We start from the raw sequence: 24,994 nt of genomic DNA, 5'->3' as shown, positions 1-24,994 counted from the left end.
ACCTGATGTGGATGCTGAGAACAAAACTTGGGTCCTTTGCAAGAGCAGAGTGTGCTGTCAATTTCTCTGGGCCCATCTCTCCAGCAACCCCTCTCGTATTCTGAGATAGGGTCTCTCACTGGGCTAGAGTTCACAAAGTAGGCTCAGCTGACTGGCTAGGAAGCCCCAGGGATTCACGTCTCCCTGCCTCCCCTAGTGTTGGCATTACAAGAGTGTGCCACCATCATTGGTTATACTTTTAAGAAGCCCAGTGCCCGTAGAAGATGAGATTGGATCACAGACTACCACTCACTCCGCAGTGCAAAGGACCAGACACCAGTCCTCACCGGCTCGGGCATGAGATGCAGAAGACAAGAAGCCTGATGCCAAACTGCCTGCTTCTGACTTCTCAGTGGGGAAGGTGGTCTATTGATGATCTGCCAGGAGGGAGTCTGAGGGTGGGGAAGTAGAGGTGATCAGGGGGGTCTCTGGTAAGGTGGAATGGCATGGGACTGGAGTTGGACAGTCTCTTTGTCTGAGTGATCAGCCAAGGTGCATTTCCAGTTTTATGAGGTGTTCTTACCAAAGACACTGTGAAAAGCCACCATCTGGCATTGCTTACCAGGCCAGTGGATGCAGGTGTGTGTAGCGGTATGGGGAGTTGGCTGGCCGTGACCAGTGCTGAGAGCTTATGTAGTGAGGAGACACTTTCGCCAGAGCCCACAGGCTCATGGGAGATTTGATGCTGTCATTCAAGCCTCATCTGACTAGGAACTGCTGGGACCTCCACACAAACCCCACTCTCTTGTTGGGCTATGAAGGGGCTGTCCCTGCCTACCTATGGTTAGCATTTGCTACCCGCTCCTCTGAGCATCCACCTGTGGAAGGCTTCAGAGCCAAGTACCAAAGAGTTTCCTTAGTAACCTGAGGCCTTGGAGAGGTTCTGCCTTCCTGTGGGACATGAATGCATATTCCACTATGATCAGAGTAGCAATCTAGAGATCACAGTAGAACCATGATCCTTCCAGCCATCCCACCTTTGAGTGAGAGTTAGGAGGCAGGCCCCTGGTAGAGGTAAGAGCTGCTCATACCTCAAGAACTGGTTCTGGTCGGTCTGAGGTAGCTTCTGTGCACAGGTCTTTATTGGCAAGGAACCCAGCTGGGTGAGGCCCGAGTCCTGGAATTGTCCTGGATAGCCTCACAGGCTAGGGCAAGAGAAAGTGAGACCAATGCTGGCTGGTTTCCAGTCTGTACCCCATTCAAGCTCAACTTTCACGCATTTGACCCCTTTCACTGGCTTGTGGAGTATGTAACCATCAGAGCTCTGTCCATCACTTCCTTCCTCCAGCCCGTTGGAGCGCAGCTGCTATCTGTCTCTAGACAGGGAGGTGTGTCATCTGCCGTGAGCAGTCTGCTTCTGAAGCCTGGAAGCATCTGCTTCCCTCAGTTCCACGTGGTTGGCATTCTAGACAGCAGCTCTGCTGCCAGCCTCGCTCTATTGCACGACAGAAGTTTGGCTGACTACTCTCTGCCAGAAAGGACCCTAACTAAAGTCCTCACCTGGCCCAAGAGTGTGGAGGGTAGAGTGGCAGGGCCATGCCCTTTGGCACAAAACCCAGAAAGGCCAGGGAAATGATTTGACTTATCTCTGGTAACAGTTTTCAAGAGACAGCCAGGCAGACCTGCCTAGGGTTGGACCCTCTGATGGGTCGGTCAGCTGGAAAGAACTCAGGACGTTCTGAGGTGAGCCTGAACTCTACATCCTGCAAGGCAGGAGGCTGTATGCACCCCAGTGTCTGTCTCCATTTATGATGCCCCAGTACAGGAAGGGAGAAGAGCCAGGGGGAGTTGGGGTTGAGGCCACAGTGTTTGTATGTATGTGTGTTTGTATGTTTGCATGCAAGCACACATCTATTATTTAAGCTCAAAGGATTTTATGGACCTAAAAAGAACGAGTGGCTTTTAAAAACTTAAGTTGGTGGGTGAATGAGCTGACTGAGGAAGTAGATGCTTGCATACTTCAGTTAGATCCCCAGAGTCCAAATAAAGGTGGAAAGAGATAATGGAGTCCACAAAGTGATCTGACCATCACATACGCGGGGGCACATGCACCTCCCCACCATACACACATACACCAATAATAAATGAAAACTTAAAAAATAAATGAAGTTAAGCTGAGCATGGTGACACATCCCTGTCATCCCATTACTCAGGAGGCAGGAGAACTGCCATGAGTTTGAGGCTAGCCTGGGCTCCAATGTGAGTCCTAAGCCAGCTTGGGCTACAGGGTTGAGACTATCTTGAGAAAAACCAAACAACCATAAGAAATTTGGTGTGGGTATTCAGAAGGCTCAAGGGCAGGTGGGCAGTTTTCCATGTTACTGTTGTAGTGTGATTGTCTTTCTTAGCTTTGTTCTCTGAGTAGTGGTTGTAGGTCGGGGCAGGAGGTGGGATACCCAAAGCACCACCCTCCTCCCTTGGCCCTTAGCATGGGGCTCCCCATCTGTACCTCTGAGTCCTGGGGCATGGTTACCTCCTCTGAGGCAGTGGCCATGGAATGGCAGGCAGACTGCTTGAGGAGAAGTGCAGCATGGTGGGGAGGGTTCAGAGTGAAGGAGGAGGTTGCTGGAGTGTGGGGCAGATGTCTTATCAGCAACCACAGGGCAGGTGGAAAGGGGGTCTGAGGACTAGCTCCAGGCGGGCCTGGGAACCCCTACACACATTAGGCAGAGGGTTGCAGAGCACTCTTGCAAGAGGTGCTTGAGGTGGTTTGAATAATAGATGTCCCCCACAGTCTTAGCCATTTAAATACTTGGTTCCCGGTTGCTGGCAGTGTTTGGGAAGTATGGCCCTGCTGAAGGAAGTATGTTACCCGAAGCAGGCTTTCAGAGTTGGAAGACGTTTTGTTAAACTCTCAAAGCCAATAAACATTAAGGCCATTTTCAGTGCACTCTCTGCTTCCTGCTGTGGTTTAAGGTGTAAACATTGCACCCAGTCAGGAAGCAGGGGATGGGGTAGGAGGGTGCTGGTGCTGGTGCTCAACTCACTTTCTCCTCTTTATTCAGTCCAGGGTCCCAGCCCATGGACTAATGCCTGCCACATTCAAGGTGGGTCTTCTGACCTCAGTAAATTTGATCTAGGTACTCCCTGAGACCTGTTCAGAGGTTCTTTTACTGTGAAGAGACACCATAGCCAGTGCAGCTTATAAAGAAGTCATTTAACTGGGTTCTTGATTACAGTTTCAGAGGGCAAGGCCATGATGATCACAGTGGGGGGCGTGGCAGCAGGCAGGCCAGCGTGGTGCTGGAGAAGTAGCTGAGAGTTTATGTCTTATCCACAAGCTGGGAGGCGGGGGGGGAGGGGAGGGAGAAGAGGAGAGAGGGAGAGAGAGACAGACTGACTTGAAAGACTGACTGGACTGGGTCTGGCATGGGCCTTTGAAACCTTAAACTCCATCCCTAGTAACACACCTCTTCCAGCAAGGCCACACCCCTAATCCTTTCCAAAACAGTTCCACCAACTAGGGACCAAGCATTCAAATAAGTCTATTGGAACCGTTCTCATTCAAAGCATAACAGTGGTTGTGGTCACCTGTCAAGTTTGCAGTCAGTGTTAATTCTCATGGGTAACTTGGAGAAGGCCAAGGAGTTGTGAGGAGAACCAAAACTTGGCTTGGGAAGGTGCAGTGCATATTCTGTGTCTTTCTCCATTCCGTCGTTCTGCATAGTGTCCACAGTGGGTGAGAGAAAGCTGTCTGTAGATCCTTGTACCCTTGACCTTCATGATGGGGCTGATGGTGGAGACCTTGGGTTAGCTTCTCACAGCATTGGTGCTCCTGGGCATGGACTAAGATGGTAGGGTAGTTCTGACCTAGGGTGGGAGCTGGGCATTTCTGCTGAGCAGCTTCAGAGGATTCCAGTGGAAAAAGGTATCTCACACCAGGACCCCTGGCTGGTGTGTCTCCAGCATTTACTCCAGGCATGAGGCATCACTGGGAAAGGGAGAGCCTTCAGAGATAGGAAGATTCCTATGGCAGCCTCTGCTGAGCCTGACTCAGACTCACAGAGGCACTCCACTGTGCAGATGGGGAGCCTGAGCTGTGGTGGGTGACCTTGCCAGGTGACATGGAATTGCTCTGCAACCCATAGTCCAGGTGGCTGGGCCTTTCTTCCTTGCTCACCCACCTCTCCCTGTGCAGTGAGCATGACCTGGGTGAGGACATCTACGACTGTGTCCCATGTGAAGATGAAGGGGACGACATCTATGAGGACATCATCAAGGTGGAGGTGCAGCAGCCCATGGTGAGCACCGCCCCCGCCCGTGTTACAGGAAATGGAACCTTCCCTCGAGAGCTGCCGGAGTACAGACCTCGATCCTTCCCCGTACCCCGGGGTTCCCCTGCGGGGTCCTTGCAACCCTGCTGAGACACTCTGAGGTGCCCTATGGCTGTTGTGCTCCTCCACTGGGGTGGCTATAAAACTTCCCTTAGGTTCTTAGTCCTTCTTATCGGGAGAGCCTTAAAATAGTAGCTGTGTGCTCAGTCTAACACAGTGCTACTCAGCACACTGCATTGTACCTTTGTGCAGAGCTGGAGGAGGCTGGTGCGAGCGCAGTCGGCCAGCTGCACGCCTTTTATGTTGAAGGGTATTTATTTTCACGAAGCCTTGGCTAATGATCTTGCGGACGATGGTTCGTGCCAGCTCCGCCTTATTGCCGACAGCTGCTGTGTGGAAGGTGGGGGTCTGCCCTGGAGGGAGGGGCAGGCCACAGCTCCCATGGATCTCTGAAGTCCCCAAAGGTGGTCGCCTTGCTACTTATCAGTTGTGGAGGCCTTGATGCATTTGTGTTCCTGAAGAAGTGGGGAATTTATCAAAAGCCAGTATTTCTGTCTCCTATCTGTGTGGGAGCCTCCAGCTGGTGGTGGAGAAACACAAAGCTGAAAGAAGAATCCTAAAGAGCCTCAAGACTTTCCCAGGCTGGTGGTAGCCCGCTGTGGCCCTGTGAGGAGAGAGGGACGGCTACACTGGGTATTGCAGCTCCTCACGCCTCCCGGGACGGCATCGTGCACATTTGTCCCGGAGAGGCTAACAATTAGTCTCCTGCGCTTCGTGGTCAGGGCTCATGCTGGGCCAGAGCAGGTGGGAGAGGCTGCAGCTCTGCTCCCCAGCCTTGTAGAAAGTCTGATCAGGGCTTCCCCAGAGCTGGCCTGACATGGCCTAGAAAACCTCACCAGGTTGATTAAGGCCTCGTCACTTTCAAGTCCTTGGCAAGCTGGGTGCCTTGGGGATAAATATCATGATGCAGGCATGCCCGTGGGCATGTTTGAAGGGTCCCCGTGCCCAGGCTGTCAGGCTCTCTCCTGAGACTTCTGCCGCACTCCCAGGAGCCTGTCACTGTCCCTGGTCCTGAAGAACCCCAGGGCAGTGCCATGCTTATCCATGTCCTAAAGGACAGTGGTGTTCTAATGTCCAGCACTGGTGCTTGATTTTTTTAATCTGTCTAGTCCATCCACAGAGGGGATGTAGACCTCTTGCTCTAGGGGTCCTCGGAGATAAATCAGTGAATTTTCCCACCTTCTCATCATGTCTGGAACTAGCTGAACCAAACTGTCTAAGTGGAATGTGGCTTTTATGAAGTGAGGCAAAGGCAGGCGCTGCTTTCAGAGCCTAGGCATGGGAGGAGCAGCAAGGAAAAACTCACCCTTATGCTGTGTCCTGTCCCTTCCCCAGTGGCCTCTGGAAAGGGCTGTGACATGGCTCTTGGGGCTGGGGATGATAGAGGGGTGGACTGTCAGTGGTGTCCCTTCTTCCCCAAGCGTGGCTTGAGGACAGTGGACACTGCTGACTGGCTCAATCTTGTTTGCTCCTCCATGCATTCAGATCAGATACATGCAGGTAAGTTGCAGGTAAGACAAGGCTAAGTGGGCTCCTGCCAGCTCTGTCTGTCCACCTGTTGGGAATGTGTCAGAGGCCATAGAGAAAGCTCAAGACCATGTTCTTTGAAACACGGGCACACACCCAGGGTTGGATAGGGTCTTGGATTGAGATCCTTCCCAAGGACCTCCCCACTTCTCATCCCGTGCAGCCTCAGATAGCGATGTACATTACCAAGTCTCTCCTCTGTGTTGCAGTGCTTGAGAGTGCTGTAGTGCAGAGCATAGAGGGGCCTCTTAGGACCAACAAGAGGGTAGCTAGGTAGGCACTGTCCAGTTTTGCTGGACAGGCTCTCTGAGCAGAGAGGACCAAAGAAAACAGCTCTAAAGCTCACCACAGCCTGCCTCACTCCACCTTGTGTAGGCCCTGTCTTCCCTGCTGTTGAGGTTGTCCCCAGGTGACCCACTGATGGGCTGTTATCTCAGGCCTTCTGGTTGGAGGTGGGTGGCTCCTCCCAGAGGTCAGGCCTGCGGGACATTTGGTGGCGGGAAGCCAGAATGGGTCAGCTGTGGTTCCCCAAGGAGTTAGCCCATGCCAACTGCTAAACAGGACTGACACAGTCACGCAAGTGCTTGAGCACATCTCCCTGGTAGGTGGTGGTTCCTCTTGTGAGACCTTCACCCCAGAGTCAGGAGTACCCAGGGGTCTAAAAGCCTCCGTGCCTTTCTTGGTGCTAACTCTCATTAACTCCTCTCCCATTCATGTGCCTCAGTTTTCTCAACCACCAATAATGGGAAGAGCTGTGGCCCAGTGGTACAGGCAGTAATCTTGTGGCCATACTGGGAAGGTGCCATCCTTTTGTGTGGGGCAGGTAGCCAGGGACTCAAGGGACAGATGGCCTGCAGCGGGTACAGGGTGGCCAGGTAGTGGGATCCTGGCTCACACCTCATGTCTCCTCCAGAAAATGGGCATGACCGAGGATGACAAGAGAAGCTGCTGCTTGCTAGAGATCCAGGAGACTGAGGCCAAGTACTACCGTACCCTGGAGGACATCGAGAAGGTGAGACCCGCTTCACGTGGGAGCCCAGGGAAGAGGGCTTAGCGCCTGCTCTGGTTTCTCTGTTGCTGTGAGAAAACCCTCTAACCAGAAGGAACAGTTCATTTCATCCTAACTTCAAGGGTACGGTCACCACTGAGGGAACCTTAAGCAGGAACCATGGAGAAAAGCTGCTTGCTGGCCCACACAGGTTCAAGCTTAGCTAGCTTTCCTAAACAGCCCAGGACGACCTGGCCAGGGCCTGAGTCCTCCTGGGTCAATTAATAACCAAGCCAGCTTTCCACAGACATGCCCACAGGACAATCTGAGTTGGGCAACCCCTCGATTAAAACCCCTTTCTCAAGTGACTCTAGACCAGTGGATTTCAACCTGTGAGTCATGACCCTTTTAGGGGTCTCAATGCAGATACCCTGCATCATAACAGACATTTGCATTATGCTTCACAGCAATAGCAAAATTACAGTTATGAAGTATCAATGAAATAACGTTGTGGTTGGGATCACTACAACATGAAGAACTGTGTTTAAGGGTTGGAGCATTAGGAAGGTTGAGAGCACTGGAGGTTGACACCGCCTCTGGGACAGCAGCCCCTTTGCCTTGCCATCACATTCCCACACCGAGTCTTTCCCCCGCCCCCCATTCTGTGCAACGCATCCTAGCATTTCTTCTCATTTGTTTCCATCTAAACTAGCCAAGATGGCAGCTTTAATTTTGAACATATGAGAGTTAAGTTCTCTAAGCCTCCCCTTGCTGCGTGGGGCATACTGGTACCTTTGTTGGTGTCCAGGAATGCAGCACATTGGATGCAGCACTTTGGGCCTTCTGACTTGATGGCACCTAAGCCCCTCGGCACTATTGCCAGTGACCTGTACCCATCCACTTGGCCCCTGTCACCTCCCAGTAGAGTAGGTCTGGCTTTTGAATCTTCCTGATGCCTATGTGTCCTTGTGTAAAGAGCAACACCAGTGTCAGGCTAAATCCTCTTGGCTGCTCTTTGGTGTGGAGCTGGCCCCAGTATGGCCAGAATGGTAAGTGGGGAGCCTCTAGCTGGGGTCCATTGTCCCTCAGCCCAGGCTGCCCTTACTATGGCCTCCACAGAGCTGTGCTCTGGGTTGTGGTCTCGGTCCCAGCCTGTCTTATTCACTTTTTCCTTCCAGAACTACATGGGCCCCTTGCGGCTGGTGCTGAGCCCAGCAGACATGGCCGCCGTCTTCATCAACTTGGAGGTAAGTTTTCTGGTACATCCCTGCCAGGCATACAGCCGTCTCCAAAGACTACGTCCCCAGGGCCTTGTAGAGCTATGCCCTTGCCAGTGCCGTGGCTGGCTCATGGTTGACAGATGGGAGGCTAGCTTCCCACACTGGAAACTGTGGCTTAAGGAGGCGGAAGATGAGGTTATCTGGTGTGGCTTGTCAGCTGTGCACAGACTCCCACAGCTCTGGAGCAGACCCAGAGGACTGTTAGCGAGGCTTCTGTTAGCGTGGAGGAAAGTGTGTCTCACACCTGCTCTGCCCTGCAGGTGTCTGACCACGCATGTGCACTGGCTGACCCGGTGTGAAGGTTAACCTGTGGAGGCAGCTGCCTCACAACTCCAGATGCCACACATGAGTGGGTGTCTCTCAGAGCATGTTGCTTGCCTCTGGCTCCTACCACCTCCCATAGGTTCACCTCCCATACCACCTTCCCACTGGGGCAGTGGTGGGAAGAGTCTTGGTCTCTCACACAGGACCTCAACCAGGACAAATGACTTGACAGAAAAGAAGCTGGGAGGAGTGGAGGGTTGGCTGCTGCACCATCAGTTCTGTATCTGCTGTGAAACATGAGGAAGCATGCTTCCTCCAAGCCAAGGTGACACAGGAAGGATGTTACTTCTTGCTGAAACTGAGAGCTGAGTGGCTGCAGGTGGCTCTATTCTTCTGAGGAGCAGAGTTGCTGGCTGAGGATAGCCACACTTCCATCTCCATCTCTGGCATCAAGTCTGTCCTGAGACAGCTGCTATGTGTTTCTAGGGACCGATTTGGTCTGGGCACCTCCCTCTACTGCATGGCAGCAATGTGCTCTAGCCTCTTTGTGTACAGGGCACTGTAACTATGGCTTGGAGTAGGGAGCATACGGCCCAGGACGGCTTTGAGTACAGCCCAACACTAAACCTCAAAGTTACTTACAACACTATGAGATTTCTTTTGCAGTTTTTGATTTTCTTTGTAATTAAATTGTGTGATTCTTGCATACCAATTCTGTTGATGGCACTGGGCTACGATGTCAAAAAGTTAAGACAGTCAGGTGGTGGTGTCCTGCACCTGTAACCTGTATTTGGGAAGTAGAGGCAGGCAGATCTCTAAGTTCAAGGTCAGTCTGGTCTGCAGAGTGAGTTCTAGGACAGCCAGGGCTACACAGAGAAACCTTGCCTTGAAAACAAAACAAAACAACAACAACAAAAAGGTAGACACGCCCGCCTGCCAGAAACGTCCAGCTGAGTGACACCGGCATCAGGTGACCACCAGCAGCACCTCATGGGTGTGTTTGGCCAGCAGGGTCTGGCTGTGCCTGGTTGCGCACTGACCCTGCTTTCCCTCTAGGACCTCATCAAGGTGCACCACAGCTTTCTGCGAGCCATTGATGTGTCCATGATGGCTGGTGGTAGTACCCTGGCCAAGGTCTTCCTGGACTTCAAGGAAAGGTGAGTGACATGTGGCTGGACTGCTGTATTCTAGGTTTGGGAGACCTTGGTGTACCTTTCCATGCCAGCCGAGGCAGGATGACAGAGGCAGGGCAGTGCCCTGAGGTGTAGTCTTACATTCTGGGGACTGAGGCAGGTGGCCACTCTTCTCTGTTCCTTGTTCTTCCCTGTAACTAGGGTCACTACCCACTCTTTGTCCATCACAGCTTGGAAGGCTGGACACTCCAATCCTCCAAGCCTCACTTAGATAGCAGGGACTTGTGGGATCCCTGCAATCCTCTCTGCCTCTCTGGCTTGTTAGGATCATGGTGGCTAATGTTTGTAGTCACAAGGCCTAAAACCCAAGGAAACATTACAGCTTCAGTTATTTGAGTGTTCCCCTCCACCCCTGACACTCTGGGGCTCTGCAGGCCAGAAACAATAGGAAATCATAGGCTGTTTGGAAAGAGGGGCCCAGTCTTTGGTTGGATCAGAACTTGGTGTCTAAAAATGCAGCAGCCACACCTCTGTGCTTGTGCCCTAGTTTCAGCCATGCTCTGTAGCTCTCCAGCAGGGATTGGAGGGAGGCTGGTGCTGATATAGAGCAGAGGTATAGAGCAGAGGTAGGGGCCTGTGTGCTCAGCACAAGAGAGACCCACACCTTCCAAGGCCTCAGCACAAAAGCTATAATGTGCCTCCTTTGTGAAGACAGGCATGGTGTATGTCCCAGCAGTCCCCTAGCTCCCATCTTGCCCCCTTCTTGCCAGTCTTCTCAGAGACCAGTGGTGAGATGGAGATATACCAAGGTGTGCTTGTGTTTCAGGATGAACCAGTATTGTTTGAGATGCATGAGTTTAAGTGGTCTCTGTGGCCTTATTTCCAAGTTGTGGGTGATTATTTTCTTTCTTATTTTTAATTATGTGTATGTGCACAAGAGTGCAGCTGCCCATGGAGGCCAGAAGAGGGCATCAGATCCCACTGGAGCTGGAGTCATAAGTGGTTGTAAGCCAATATGGGTGCCAGGAACCTAGCATAGGTCCTCTGCAAGAGCTGGAATTATTCTTACTCTCTCTAAGCTATCTCTCCAGGTTTTCTTTTTTTAAAAGGAATAATTAAAAAGAAAATTTGTTTATTTTATGTGTATGAGCGCTCAGTCTGCATGTGTTACCTGCATGCCAAAAGAGGGCTGTAGAGGGTATAGATGGTTGTGAGCCACCATCTTATTGCTGGAAATTGAGCTCAGGACCTCTGGAAGAGAGGAAAGTGCTCTTAACCTCTGAGCCATCTCTCCAGCCCACCCAATATTTTTCTTAATAGTACTAAATGTTTGTAGTTAAGACGAAGGCCTAGTAACTCTTATTTCCATAGCCAACTTCTTCTAGCACTCTCAGAATGAACCATTTGTTCAGTTTTGAGGAACAGTAAAACTATGCCTCTAGAGTCTATGCTTAGAAACTCTCTGTGCATCGACAAAAGGGTTAGGGAAGTGTCTACGGGAAAGTCCCTGGTTGCTGCAAGTGTCAGAAGTAGCAGGGTGTGGTGATGACATAGGCAAGGGGGCAGGTGGAACTCCTAGAGGAGACAGCACAGGCTCACACTTCAACATTTCTCCATTCCATGTGTTAAGCAAACACTCAACATCCACCCCCAACTCCATTTTAAGCCTGCAACTCCTTTCTTTCTTACTTCTGCTGGGATTGTAGCCATGTATCTGTCAGGATAGTTAGGGCCAAAGGGCCCCTGGGGTCCTGTGGATAAACAAAGATCCCTGCCAGGGTCATGCTTGTCAAGCTAGCAGTGTTCTCTGGAGCCAGGGCTCCTGCCTGCTGTCTTCTTCCTCTGTACCTAAACTTGAATTTGGGAAGGTGTTGAGTGTCATCTGGTCCCAAAGCCTAGGTATGTTAGTTTCTTTTCTATTGCGGTGATAAAAACATCATGCACATGGCAACTTATAAAAGAAAGCATTTAATTGGGCTATGGTTCCCAGAGGGTTCTGATGCTGTGAAAAAAAGTCTTGACCAAGGCAGCTCATAAAATAAAGTATTTAATTGGAGTTTACTTACAGGTTCAGAGGTTTAGTCCACTATCATGGCAGGGAGCAAGGTGGTAGGCAGGCACACATGGTGCTGGAGAGGTAGCTGAGAGTTCTATGTCTGCATCTGCAGGCAGTCGGGAAAGACACTGGGCCTGGCTCGGGCTTTTGAAACCTCAAAGTCCACCCCTAGTGACACACTTCCTCCAACAGGCCACACCTCCTAATCCTTCTCAAGTAATGCCCCTCCCTAATGACCAAGCATTCAAATATATGCTCTTATGGAGGCCGTTCTTATATTTGCGGTTGTGAGCCTAGGTTTCGAGCTAGCCTTTAAAGGCTGAGTCATTTCTCCAGCCTGTGGAAGCCGTTCTTATTCGAACCACCACACTGGTGGAGCAAAGGCTTAGTGTAGGGATGTTTATGATCTTACATCTAAATCTTCAAGCAGGAGACACAATACTAGGAAGCAAAGCCCTCCCCACCCCCCACCGCCATGGTATACTTTCTCCAACAAAGGCCCCACTTCCTAATCCTTCCCAAACAATTCCACCGCCTGGGGACCAAGTATTCAAACATATAAGCCTATGGAGGGGGATGGCATTCTCATTCAGACTACCACACCAGGGATGAGACTTGCCTAGAGCTCCTGGTCACCCCAGGAGCCACAGAAAGTGCTTCTCTGTGAGAGGCTCCTACAAGAAGTCTAGCCAATGACCTCAGCCCTGTGTCTATTGCCGAGAAGAGTAAGGGTCCCAGTGCACAGGGACTGTTGCAAGGTTGTTAAAGTCCAACTGGGGAGGATCCAGGGGGTCCTTGACACAGTCCTCTGACCTTCCTTGGAGTGGAGTAGGGTGGGGCTAGAACATCAAGGAACCCCTTACATGGCTCTGCCAGGCTGATACTCTGTAGCTGCTATCTCTGGCAGCTCACTGGGCTTCAGTAACCTTGGGTCATTGCTTCAAGACTGGACCCTTAACACTCACTGAGAAAGCAGTAGTCTAGTGAGGGGTGGCTGCCATCATGCCTGTTCTTGATAACATTGTCACCTGGCACCATCTCCTCTTACAGAGGCTCATGTGTGGTCAGGGCAGGCTAGAGAAAGAGTTGTGAGAGTCCCCCTTGTCTGACAGTCCAGGTGTTCTGGTATAAAGAGATGTCACCCCATAAAATCAAGTGATAACAAAGAGAACAACATATGGTACCACAAAGATAATCTGAATGGCAAGGAGAGGTGGCGACATGGTGGGCTATGGCAAGGGGAGGAGAAGGGGAAGGCAGGAGGCAAGTAGGGCTGGCTAGGGCAGTTGGGACTCTGTTGCTTCTGGCTGGGCACTGGATGCGGCCACTGACACCCCTGAAGAATACCAGGGGCTACCCCATTTTGCATGGCCTTCATGCTAGTCCTGGAGGCAAGCAGAGAGCCCCAGGAGGCAGGGCCCTCTCTCTGTTCTAGATGTTTCTCTCCAGAATAGAGGTAGAACCATGGATCGGGACTTGAAGTAGGCCTGTCAAAGGTGGCCTTTTTGGCCAGGGGACGTGGGTAACCCTCCTTTGCTAATGCTTTGGGGGCCCTTCTCATGACCTGATCATGTAGAGGATGAGGAAAAAGTAGAAGGGGTGGGAGCAGAGCCATGCTGAGCAGTGACCCTGAGGCTCTGCAGCCTGCCTGAGAAAGAGCCGGGGTGTTACAGCTGCCTCTGTCTTAGACATGCATGGGTCCCTGTGTGTTCACATTGCCTGTGCGCCATATGGGCTCATGGAAGCTATTAATGTCTTCCTTGATGGGTGCCCGTGTGTGGTGCCATGTATGCTGTCCCCTCCTCAGGCTCCTGATCTACGGGGAGTACTGCAGCCACATGGAGCATGCTCAGAGTACCCTGAACCAGCTCCTTGCTAGCCGGGAGGACTTCAGGCAGAAAGTGGAGGTAATGGGGCATCCTGGTGCCCTGGCCTGGCACAGCTCACTGACTGAGGCTCAAGAGACGCACCAACTTCCCTCAACACCCGTCTTTAGTTTTGTGGCTATTTCCCCTTATTTGTTGGGTGATTTCCAGAAGACATGTCCCAGACTAGCACATAGCCTCAGCCTCATGGGCTGTGGGGGCTGGGACAAGTCCATCTCAGTGCTGACACGTGGCTTCTGCTGATCCCAGGGTCCTAGTCACCCAATTGATACACTGGGCCTCGTTCCCTTGCCTTGGGTTATCCACCTCTGTTGGCTTGTTTCCCCCTGAGTGTCTCTTGGCGTGTCCCAGGGGTGTCCCTGCCTGTGTGGTCAAGAAAGCTCTGTCTTCAGAGTTCCAGCTTGAGTGCTGGTGGCATGTGGTGCTTTTTCCTTGTGTCCATGCACTCCAGGGGACCCTAGGTAATCCCACAGCCTTGTATGAGGCCCCCTCCAACCCAGCTTCTCACGGGTGGCCCCAACAGGCACTGTCAGACCATGGGATACCCCAGATCCTAGGGTCCCATTGTACCCCAGGATATAAAGGGTGGTATGTGGTCCCCATGTGCTATGACACCCACATGCATACTCTAGAAGGCCGAGAGTCCAGGGCTGAGGTCTCTTTCCCTTTGTGGCTGGCAGTGGGCATGGGTTCTCCCAGGGAGGGAGAAAAGGAACCCCCTTATCCACTCACCGCTCTTTCATACCAGGAGTGCACGCTCAAGGTCCAGGATGGCAAGTTCAAGCTGCAAGATCTGCTGGTGGTACCCATGCAACGGGTGCTGAAGTACCACCTGTTGCTCAAGGTGAGGCCATCAACCTCCTCACCATGCCCTGTGTCACGTGTGCCTGGGGGGCATGGGCTTTGGCCTACAGACAGGGTCCATGAAAGGGTGTCATGGCAACTGGAAGGAAAATTGTGATTAAAGTAGGAAGAGACAGAAAAGCACCACATCTCAGAAAAGCACCTATCTCTGCAGATGAGAGATAGGGAGCTACTGTGGCTGATTGTTTGAGTCTGACAGCTTCCTGGCTGTAAGTGAGCCCCATGTTTGTTGGAGCTGGGCAGATGGATCTGCACCTGAGCTGGTGGGCCATTTTGTCCTGAGGGTCTTACTGTGTGCACTAGGTGGAGGCAGGGATAGGACTGGGATGCTGAGGGCTGACCTGGGTCCCTTCTCACTCCCACAGGAACTCCTGAGTCATTCTGCAGACCGGCCGGAAAGACAACAGCTCAAAGAAGCACTGGAAGCCATGCAGGTAGGTAAACTGAGGCAGAGCTGAGGAATACCCAGGTCAGTGAATCTGTGTATCTGGACCTGAGCTCTTTGGCAGAGTGGAACATTTGCCCAGAGTAACACAGGACACTAGGGGTGGGGCCAGACTCATGTGATGGTGGGGGAAATGGCAGGCTAGGTACTTTCTCCATGTGTCCAAAATCCCCAACAACACTTGCCAACAGTTGTTCCTGTCCCTCACCTCCCGTGTTCCCAAGTGTCCACTGGGGCCATGGTTTTTAGGTGCCAGCTCCATCCTGGAGTGCTTCTTTTTTTGCCTGGACTTCTGCTGCTGAAGGCCTGTTCCATGCCATGTTCCTCTGTCATGTGCTTCAAGGTTGTTTTTCACATGCTGGCTTCAAGGACCCCCTGTTTAGCTATTATCTGGCCCTTGGAAGCTCAGCACACATCTCTGTCTTGCTCAAGAACCTTTGAGTTTTCCTCTGCTCTCTGAATCAGGCTAGGGTCATTGAAGACGTGCATAACAGGAAAGCCTCAGATTCCATGAGAGCCTGGCTACCCTCAGCTTTCTAGGCATGCTCTGTTCTTTCCTATCTCAAGGTGTGCTTGGGCCATCTCCTCTTCCTCACTAACCTGCCTGTATCTCACTCATCCAGTCTTTGCCATGAACTTGACACTGACCAAGAAAGTCATCTTCCAGATTTTATACCCCTGCAAGTATCAGGCTACCTCACAACCATACCTGTGCCTCTTATGGATACCTGTGTCTTAGACAAGGTACACTGCCCCACACAGGCTAGGTCCCTTTGGCATTATAGTGTTGTAGAACTGGTCAGTTGCAGCCTTCACCTCTGACACCTGCACCCCAAGGAGTCCTATGGTCCCTGGACCTTTTCTTTTCTCAAGACACCTCATTTGAAAGGGGGAGGAGCTGCTGTCTGTCCCCACACAGCTGTCAGGGGAGGACGCTGTATCTCAAAGCTGCCTAGAGCAGGCCTCCTGTAGCTGGAAGTTTGTACCCGTTTTGGGTGTACTTAAACATGGGTGCCATGGCTGACGCAGGGACCTTTGGTTGGCTCCCCTGAGGTCACTGCAGCAGGGGGACCACATCTCCCACTGCAGACACAGTTGGGTGTCAGCTACCCATTCCTGGAGCACATGATTCATAGCTAAAGGTGCACCCTGAGCCCCAGCCTGTCCACACTCTTCCATCATTTCACTTGCCGTCAGCAGGTGGCTTCTGGTCCCTTTGTGGGACAGTACCCTGAGTGCTTGTACAGAGAGCTTGTGATTCTGTGTTTTCCATGTCACTGGGAGTCAGCTCTTTCAACTTTAAGAGTTTAGAAAGTGTTGTGGCCTTTTGCTTTCTGTCATTGTGATAAACACTATGATCAAAAGCAGCTTGGGGAGAAAAAGATTTAATTTAGATTATATTTCCGGGTCACAGTCCATCATGAAGGAACCTGGACTAGAAACCATGGAAGGAAGGCTGCTTTTAATGACTCACCTTCTGGCTTGCCTAGCTAGCTCACCTATAACTCACCTGCCGAGGAATGGGGCCTCTTACAGTGGGCTGTGCTCTCTCACCTCAGTCATCAGTCAAGATAATCCCTCACAGACATGATCACACAAGACAGTGTGATCAAGGCAATTCATCAATTGAAGTGCCCTCTGTAAAAACTAATACAGAAAGGAATCTTTAATGTCTACATTAAAGGCTTTCTTTATGTAGAAAGCCTTTCTTTATGTTGAAAGCCTTTAATGTCTACAATGTAAAGCAGAAAATCATTCATCCAGCCAGTGTTTGAGCTATGACTGTGTCGGAGCTGGCTTTCCCGCAGGGTTGCAATGCACACTCCATTCAGGACTATGTCCCTCTGTTAGTTGGCTGTTCTGCCTCCGTGGCTCTAATATCCGTCTCCGTGGGAATCCTCATCCCAGACATGCACTTCTGTGGCTCCTGCCAGGTGTGCACAAGGCCGCATACGCTCAGGTCTGTCCCTGCTGTTGATCTGGAACAAAACCCACCCTTTACAGTGTGGCATCTGTTAGGAAGCAGCAAAGCACAAAGCTTGGGTGGCCCTTGAAGTGACCCCAGAAGCAAGAAAGGCCAGAGGGGAGGTAGAAACTGGCTCCAGGATGTGGGTCTGGCTCTTGTGTTTGGGGATTTCCTCTCTGCTCTGCTTTCTGGGCAGGATTGCTGTTGCATTGTCCCAGCTACCACTGGGCACTGCTTCCAGGCCATTTCAAACTTTCCGAAGCAAAGTGAACACTGCCCCCTGGTGACCAACTAGATGATTGCATTATCTGGTCGGGACCTTTCCTCAAGCCACTTAGAGAATACCCAGGCTATGCAGGCAAGGCGAGGCTGGAGCGTCACAGGAGCAGAGAGGTCTAGGCAGTGTCTGTGTGTGACCCATGGTGGCTCCATTCTGACATAGAAGGCCTGATCAGTGAAAGAAACTTCATCAGGAGCCTGGATTTGGGGTCTCCCAAATGTGTTCTCAGCCATAGCATCCTTGTCTCCTGTGTGTGATGTTTCTTACTTCCATGGCCTAGAATTTGAGCTGCCCTAGGCAAGATGGAGGAAGGGTTGTGGAATGACCACCTGGGCTGGGAATGTAAAACTGTTAGGTGCCAATTATTGATAAGACTTTGGAGTGCCAGGTCCTGAATAATGACACTTTTATTAATTATTAATGATTAATAATGAGACTTTTAATTTATTAATTATTAATGCATGGTATAGCTTTGGTTTGTTCCCACCTAGCTCTTATCTTAAACTAACCTGTTCACATTAATATACATCCCGCCACGGGATTCATTACCTGGCACCTGTTTATTCCTCTTTGGCTGGCTGGTGACTCTTCCTGTGCCTGATTCTTTCCCAGAGTTCCTATCTCTGTTGGAAGTCCTGCCTCCCTTTCCTGCCTTTGCCATTGGCCATTCAGCTCTTGACTAAACCAATCAGAAGTCTGTCCTGTACCCGGCTCTCTGCTGGTACAGAAATCAGCATTTGACTAATACAAAGACAATCTTACGTAAGATCAACCCTACAGTAAGGGGCTTGGTGTTCACCCCCTGTGACTTGGTGCACTTCTCCTGTCTTGGTTTCCAGGACTTGGCCATGTACATCAACGAAGTGAAACGGGACAAAGAGACCTTGAAGAAGATAAGTGAGTTCCAGTGCTCCATAGAAAACCTGGTAAGCAGGTGGCTCTTCCGCGTCTGCTTACCATAGTGGCTGCTTGTGAAGCCTGATGTGGCACATTCGTGGGGCAGTATAAGGCTGAGGATGGATGAGGAGATAGAGAAAGTCCTACTGACAATCCAGTTCCCACTGTCCCCAGCCAGGACCCCTTTAGTTCTTTGCCATGGCTGTAGTGACTAGAAGCCTGGTCTGTGGCCCTCTTTTTTCCCTGTCAGTCTCCCTGCCCTCAGGATGGGCAGGGTTTGGCTCAGGGATGGGGCAACAGTCCTCTCAACATGAGAGCTGACCCTCAAACCTCCCCTCATCTGGGAATCAGACTGGGTGCTCCATTGGGCAGGGTTGATTCTCTGTAGCCCACTCCTTGAGAGATTGGCTGGGAGAAGAGATGAGCTGTTTCCGGACTCAAGCCCTGCCTGGCGCCATGTTGACTCTAAATCTCTCTCTGCTGTGGTCTTCTGCATTAGAAGAACGTAAGCACACCCTTGCCCCCACCCACCAGATGCTCATAGCACCCGAGTGGTGACTGCATCTCCAAATGCTGCCTGATGCCCAGAGCACCTCGACACACAACCACATGTTTTGTCACAGACATGTCCTCTTCCTGGTGAGTTTTCACTCCCAAGAGCTTGGGGAGGTGAAAGCCTCATCTCTAGGCTGGCATGTCCATCTTTATCTAGAGAGGAACCTGCAGACCTGGCTCATCAGGAAACACCCAGGCCATGTGCTCAGCCAGAGGGCAAAAGAAATTGCCAAGCAGTTTTCTGATTCTACCTCATGCCCTTGTGCATCTCTAAGCATGGATGTGACCCGAAGCAGGAACATTTGTGGGGTCCAGGCCTCTTGCCAGTCATCCCTGCTTTCTAGTCACTGCACAGTGACAAGCTGCTTTTGTATACGGGGGGTTTCGCTTTGGTGTAGTGAGTCATGTTTGCTCTTTAAATGACAAGGAAAGGGCTGTGGGTACGGCTTAGTTGGCAGAGTTGCTTGCCTTTCATGCACAGGGCCCCAAGTAAATGGGACTTGGGGCCACTAACTGTAGTCCAGCATAGGAGTGGGGGTGGGGAAGGCAGAGGCAGAAGGCTCAGCATTGTCTTTGGCTACACAGCCACTTCCAGGCCAGTCTGGGATGCAACAGGCCCTGTCTCAAAAAGAGACAGTGGTCCATGGGATATGACTCTGCCACCTGGCATGCAACCTTGGTGCTGTCTCCAGATGAAGGCACGTGGCGTTACATGTCCTGTGTGACAGGAACAAAGAGGCACAACAGAGTTACCAAGCAGATGTGAGCGCCACTCTGCTGTGCCAAGGCCAGCGTATGCTACACTGAAGCCAGGCCTAGGAGCTTCCACAAAGGAGTCATGCTGCCACCCGAAGGCATAGTCACTCTACCTGGAACTGGCCCTCTGCCTTTTCCTGAATAGACTTGTCCCTTGCAAGCTACACAGAAGATGGTGGCGGGGCAGATGTCACAGAACAGAGAGGCACAGTCCAAACAGAGCTGGAAATGGAAACTTCATAGCCTGGTGACCACAGGGCCGGGGCACAAGGCTGCTTCCTGTGGAGGATGAACCCCTGGGTGGACCCCAGCCTCTGGCTGCCACTCAATTCAGTAGTGCCACTTCCTTTTTTTATTTACTCTCTTAGGGCTGGACTTCTGGTTTTTCCTACAACTCTGGGTTCCACATAACAGCTGTCTGTGAGCATGACCAGGCCATCAATTGCCCTTTGTTCCCAGGGACTCAAGGGAGTCCCCATTGTGGCCCCCTGAGAGGGGACAGGCTTGGCTCAGGTTCATCATGGTCCTGGGCTTCCTCATCCTGAGAACCACCCAGTCACCATAGGCACATTTTCCTAGTTCACACCTGGCTCTTGCCATCCTGCCCTGGGCATGCCCACTTAACTCCCTGTCTAGCAAAGCAAAGGTTGCCCATCCTTGGGCTAACAGTCATTGCCTTTCCCAGCAAGTGAAGCTGGAGGAATTTGGGAGGCCGAAGATTGATGGGGAACTGAAAGTCCGGTCCATAGTCAACCACACCAAGCAAGACAGGTGAGCAGGGTGAGGGCTGGCACCCCATACAGATTGACCCACCCCGTTCGCAGGTGGCCTGAGACAGACCTTCCTGCGAGAACAAAGCAGGCAGCTCGGTTTTAATTGCTTCACTTCTTGTCTGCTCAAGCCTCTATGTGCCTGTCATATCAGTCAGCAGTAGCCACACAAAGGCACTGCTCTGCCTGTGGTGGCCCTGAGCCGGGCCAGGAGACAGGCAAAGGTGGGAAGCGGAAAGGTCTGGTCTCCTAGAGTCCCTGTGAGCCCCTTGCCAAGGGGGTATATATAGGCAGGTGTGTATCTATGTGGGGTGGGGAGTCGGGATGGGTCAGACATCTGTGAGGGCTGTGGTCACAGGAGAGAGAAGTTCAGTGGCCTTTGAATAGTGCTCCAAGGGAGGTCAAGATGAAGGGCTGAGGACCTTCTGCATGGAGATGGTCCTGAGGGGGCTTTGTGGGAACAGCGGAGTCCTGACCAAGAGTCACTGTGCCAACGTGGACCTGGCAGAAGGCAGGGCCTCACCTTGGAGAGTGGATAGCATGTGCAGGCCTTGGCCCTCTTGGTCTGACCCCTTTCTTGGTCTGACACACTGACTGTGGTCTCAGGGGCAGCTGTCTGGAGCCAGGGAGGGATATAGGCTCTTCACACAGAGCATTGCCGTGCTGACGCTCGGTGTACTGTCTGGCCAGGTACCTGTTTCTGTTTGACAAGGTGGTCATCGTGTGTAAGAGGAAGGGCTACAGCTATGAGCTAAAGGAGGTCATTGAGCTACTCTTCCACAAGATGACTGATGACCCTATGCACAACAAGGACGTAAAGAAGGTGGGTCCAGATCTGGAGAGGGGCAGGTGCAGGGTCCCAGCCCCAGGGAGAGCACATCCTGTGTCAGTGCTGGCTGAGCCTGCTGTCATTGCAACGGTGGCAGGTGGTTCCCATGGTGGGTGGTAGGCGCCCTTAGGACTTCAGCTCTCCAGAAGCAGAGTGGGATTCCGACTTTCTTCCTCCTCCTTCTCCTCCTTCTGGTTTTTTGAGACAAGGTTTCTCTGTGTAGCCTTGGTTGTCCTGGACTCACTTTGTAGACCAGGCTGGTCTCGAACTCACAGCAGTCAGTCTGCCTCTGCCTTCCAAGTGCTGGGATTAAAGGATTATGCCACCACTGCCCAGCTGAAGAGCCTTGTTTTCAACCGTGACTTTTAATCTCAGTGGACCTGACTTTAGTTCCTCATTGTCTCTTGTAACAAGCAGGCCTTCCTGCTCCATTCCTGCTCTGCCTTGTTTGCTGGGGGCTGGCTTGTGGTTTGTCAGCCTCTGAAATTCAGTGGGCTAGGACTGTAGGTACAAGGGGGTGGGGCTATGGGTATAGAGGCTGTGGCTATAAGGGGATGGGATTCATAACAGACTATCTCGGTTCAGTCTAGCTTCTCTGAGGCTTCAGAGCACAGCATCTTCTGTGTACAGCCCTGTACTGGGTTGGGGACAAGAGCTGGCTCCGACCTCTGCACGTCCCCATACAGGGTGCAGGCCTACCATGCACAGGCTCCTCTTAACCCTGGTGTCTGCAGCAAGAGGCAGTGACCAGGGCTTCTTCCCAGGTCCAGGGCTTCTTGTCAAGCCTTGGGGAAAACAGCCCAGAGTGCTTGACAGAGGTTGTGTTCTTACCATCCTGGGCTGTCAGCCTCCCCAGACTGCAGTGCCTCCAGGGCTCGGCCAAGCCTTTTAATGACCTGTTTCCCTTTCCTTTCCTTCATGCTTCCTAGTCTCATGGGAAGATGGTAAGCCCCTGGTACTCTCCGCCTCCCTCACCATCCTACCCCAGTGCTACCCAGTGTTGGCCTTTCCAAACATCTGGGTCTGGGGCTCCCTGGGCCTGAGAAGATCAGGCTCATGGCCCTCCTCCTCCTCCTTCTTCTACGTCTTAATTAAGAAAGTGGTATTTGTGGTAAAAGACTTGATTGGCGGAAGGTGTGACTTGGAAGCCCACCTGCTGTCCTTGCTGGGACGTAAAGGTCAGGGGTCACTGAGCACCGGCAGGCAAGACTTTATGATCTCTGCCCTGCTTTATCCTCCTCACCTCTCTCCCTCCTCTCTCCCTTCTTCCTCTCTCCCTCCACGTCTAACAGACTAGGTTACACATTGCCTGGAGCCCTTTGGAAGCCCTTTTCCCAAGCCTTGAGAAATGGCTGGGCGGTGGGTGGTGCTGCTGCTGGGTTGCTTAGTTTGGTCAGACCCCCAACCATCTAACGCGTTTTTCACTCAGTATATATTTAACCCAGGAAGTGAATGGGTGGGCCTTAGGCTGGTTCCTGGGTACCACTCCTTGGGAATCCCTGGGACAGCAGGGATTTGGGTTGAAATGCTCCAAGAAGGGTTGGAAGAAGGGCTGGATTTTCCAATAGAGGGTGGGCCCTGAGCAAGGGCTTCCACACCCACACATATGTACATACACAGAGCTGGCCCCCTATGTACATACAAGTGCACACAGCAGGGTTGCTGCACATACACCTGTATGGACACAGTTGGGTTCATATACATCCATGTGTAACTGCAGTATACACACACATACACACATACTTCCATGCTCACAGCAGGACCCTCACATACATGCATATGAGCCCAACAGGATCTCTGCATATAGTACTACGGACATATCTGTGCATATAGTCCATGAGCAGAACATGACCCATAGGTCAGAACACATGCACACATGATGTACACACATGTGACAGGCACTATGGACACCCAGACACAGGCTTGGGTACACATAGGTGGACACTTATATGTCCAGGAACAGAAACAAGTATGCATGCACACATGTTTACATGGGAAAGCACACATGTACTTAGACACAGGCACATGTTTCTAAGCACCTTCACACATGAGAGCACCCTGGCCTGCTCAGACCAGAGCACAGTGCACCCACATTCTCAGATGTGGGGGGATGCATGCACATACAAGCATGTAGCCAGACAAGAGCATGTGTATGTGTGCACACAAGAAAGTGTTATACATAGGCATGTGTGTGCGCGCACACACACACACTGCCAGTAAAGAACTTGTGTACACCATGTAGCTGCCAGAGTGTCCCCACAAAGCCATGCCGGCTTCCAGCATGCCTCTGTCCCCACAGTGGTCCTATGGCTTCTACCTGATTCACCTCCAAGGAAAGCAAGGCTTTCAGTTCTTCTGCAAGACGGAGGACATGAAGCGGAAGTGGATGGAGCAGTTCGAGATGGCCATGTGAGTCCTGTTGGCTCTGGCCCTCTCGGGCAAGGGGTGGTGGTGGATGGTGGTGCTGATGCTGAGTGTGAGACAAGCTCCTTCCCCATGGGCACCAGCTGACTCGGCAGGCCTAGCTCTCGGTCTCCCCGGTGCCCCAGATGGCATCACGTGTCTGGCCACACAACCCTTGAGGCTGAACCTCGTGCTTGACAGCTAGGTGGTGACTGGTCAGGGTGACACTTGGTAACCGGTCCTCAGAGCCCATCCAGGATTTGTCTTTGTTTGAAAGTCACAGAACAGTGTCTCATGTGGGTGAGGGGAGACCCCAACACAGAGAGCATAGAAAGCAGATGGGGGACTGAGGGGGTGGGTGTGGTGTGTGTTCTTGGCTCTACAGGTAGAGCTTGGGGATTTCTGGGGAGCATACCACTCCCTGAGGCTTCCCACATCCTATGTGCACAAAATTTCTTAAACGTTCAGACCTGTGGTAGGGTGCAATGTATAAGTATGATTAATAACTAAGAACTAGTTATTAGACAATTATATAATGGACTGTAATGAAATTGCCAATCAGTATGCTTGCTGAGGGGCCAGTGGTAAGCAAAAAAAAAAGTCATTGGGATGCAAGTACTGTGTGTTTCTGACAGTCGACTTGATTCCAGCTGGGCAGGAAGTGACTTCTAACAGGTGGATACAGTGGCAGAGGGTGCCCCATGTCCCGGCTTAGAGAGAGTTCATCATGTTGTTCACAACAGGAGCAAAATCCTGTGAGCGTCTCGATTCTGGGAGTTCCCATGTAATGTTTTTAGTCCGCATTGCATTGTGGGTAAAACCTCAGAAAGTGTGGACAAGGAGGGACAACTGCATATACATGCTAGGCTTGACATTCCTGGGCCCTTTTAAATAACCTGCCTCACCTGGCAGGCACCTAAGCAGGTCTGAGCCCTCCTCCCCCACTCTCAGTCTCGCTGCCTGCCCTGTGTGGGGAGAGCCAGACTGGAGTGCGGGCTGCTGGTGTGTGTGGCCAGGGTCACTATGCAGTTGTCCCTGTGTTCATGGGCTTAGAGAACGCCTGGCCGTGAAGTGCCCGAATGGAAGAGAATTCTCCTTCTACCAGGTCAAACATTAAGCCGGACAAGGCCAATGCCAACCATCACAGCTTCCAGATGTATACGTTTGACAAGACCACCAACTGCAAAGCCTGCAAGATGTTCCTCAGGTGGGTTTCTTCTGCCTGTCCAACCCTGGGCTCCAGGACACTCTGCCTGCGACACCGTGGCACCTCATCTCCCACCTTAGTCCCACGTGATGTCTCAGAGAACCCGGGGGATAAGCACTCCAGCAGCCGTAGCTGTTGGAGTGCCAGGCCCAACAAAGGGTTTGCCAGTGCTGAGGACCATGGAAGGAAGGGGCAGGCTGGAGTGGTCAGGGCAGCAGGTGCTTTGGGGGCATGCCTGCTCCAGGGAGGATCACCAGGTAAACTGAAAGTTTTTGACCAGGGGAATGACTGTGGCTGCACCTCCACCTCACCTCCCCCCACCCTCCACAGGGGCACCTTCTATCAGGGTTACCTGTGTACCAGATGTGGCGTCGGGGCACACAAGGAGTGCCTGGAGGTGATGCCCCCCTGCAAGATCAGTGAGTACCCACCAGTGCATGGACCCCTCCTGTTCACATCTGCCTTTCTCCCTTTGACGGTTCTGTGCCTCAGGAGGGGGTTGGATGAGAGGAACT

At 51.9% G+C, this 24,994-nt stretch overlaps 1 protein-coding gene across 5 annotated transcripts in view; it reads left to right on the top strand.

The window, feature by feature from the left end:
* Vav2 (vav guanine nucleotide exchange factor 2) overlaps positions 1-24,994 on the top strand; it is a 161,922-nt gene that overhangs the window by 119,563 nt on the left and 17,365 nt on the right. For 2 of the 5 annotated variants that reach the window (XM_021651924.2, XM_060389751.1), the window contains exons 5-18: positions 4,178-4,280; positions 6,814-6,912; positions 8,067-8,135; positions 9,489-9,589; positions 13,429-13,528; positions 14,256-14,351; positions 14,737-14,805; positions 17,902-17,988; positions 19,956-20,041; positions 20,731-20,863; positions 21,799-21,813; positions 23,169-23,278; positions 24,378-24,479; positions 24,810-24,898. In XM_021651924.2, coding sequence (XP_021507599.2) covers positions 4,178-4,280; positions 6,814-6,912; positions 8,067-8,135; positions 9,489-9,589; positions 13,429-13,528; positions 14,256-14,351; positions 14,737-14,805; positions 17,902-17,988; positions 19,956-20,041; positions 20,731-20,863; positions 21,799-21,813; positions 23,169-23,278; positions 24,378-24,479; positions 24,810-24,898 — 1,259 coding nt within the window. The remainder of the gene's footprint in view (positions 1-4,177; positions 4,281-6,813; positions 6,913-8,066; positions 8,136-9,488; positions 9,590-13,428; positions 13,529-14,255; positions 14,352-14,736; positions 14,806-17,901; positions 17,989-19,955; positions 20,042-20,730; positions 20,864-21,798; positions 21,814-23,168; positions 23,279-24,377; positions 24,480-24,809; positions 24,899-24,994) is intronic. The other 3 variants (XM_021651925.2, XM_021651926.2, XM_060389752.1) reach the window with 2 other exon arrangements.

This window comes from Meriones unguiculatus, chromosome 8 (assembly GCF_030254825.1).
Source record: "Meriones unguiculatus strain TT.TT164.6M chromosome 8, Bangor_MerUng_6.1, whole genome shotgun sequence".
In the NCBI taxonomy this organism is placed as follows: domain Eukaryota; kingdom Metazoa; phylum Chordata; class Mammalia; order Rodentia; family Muridae; genus Meriones; species Meriones unguiculatus.
This window is presented reverse-complemented; position numbering and strand designations above follow the sequence as displayed.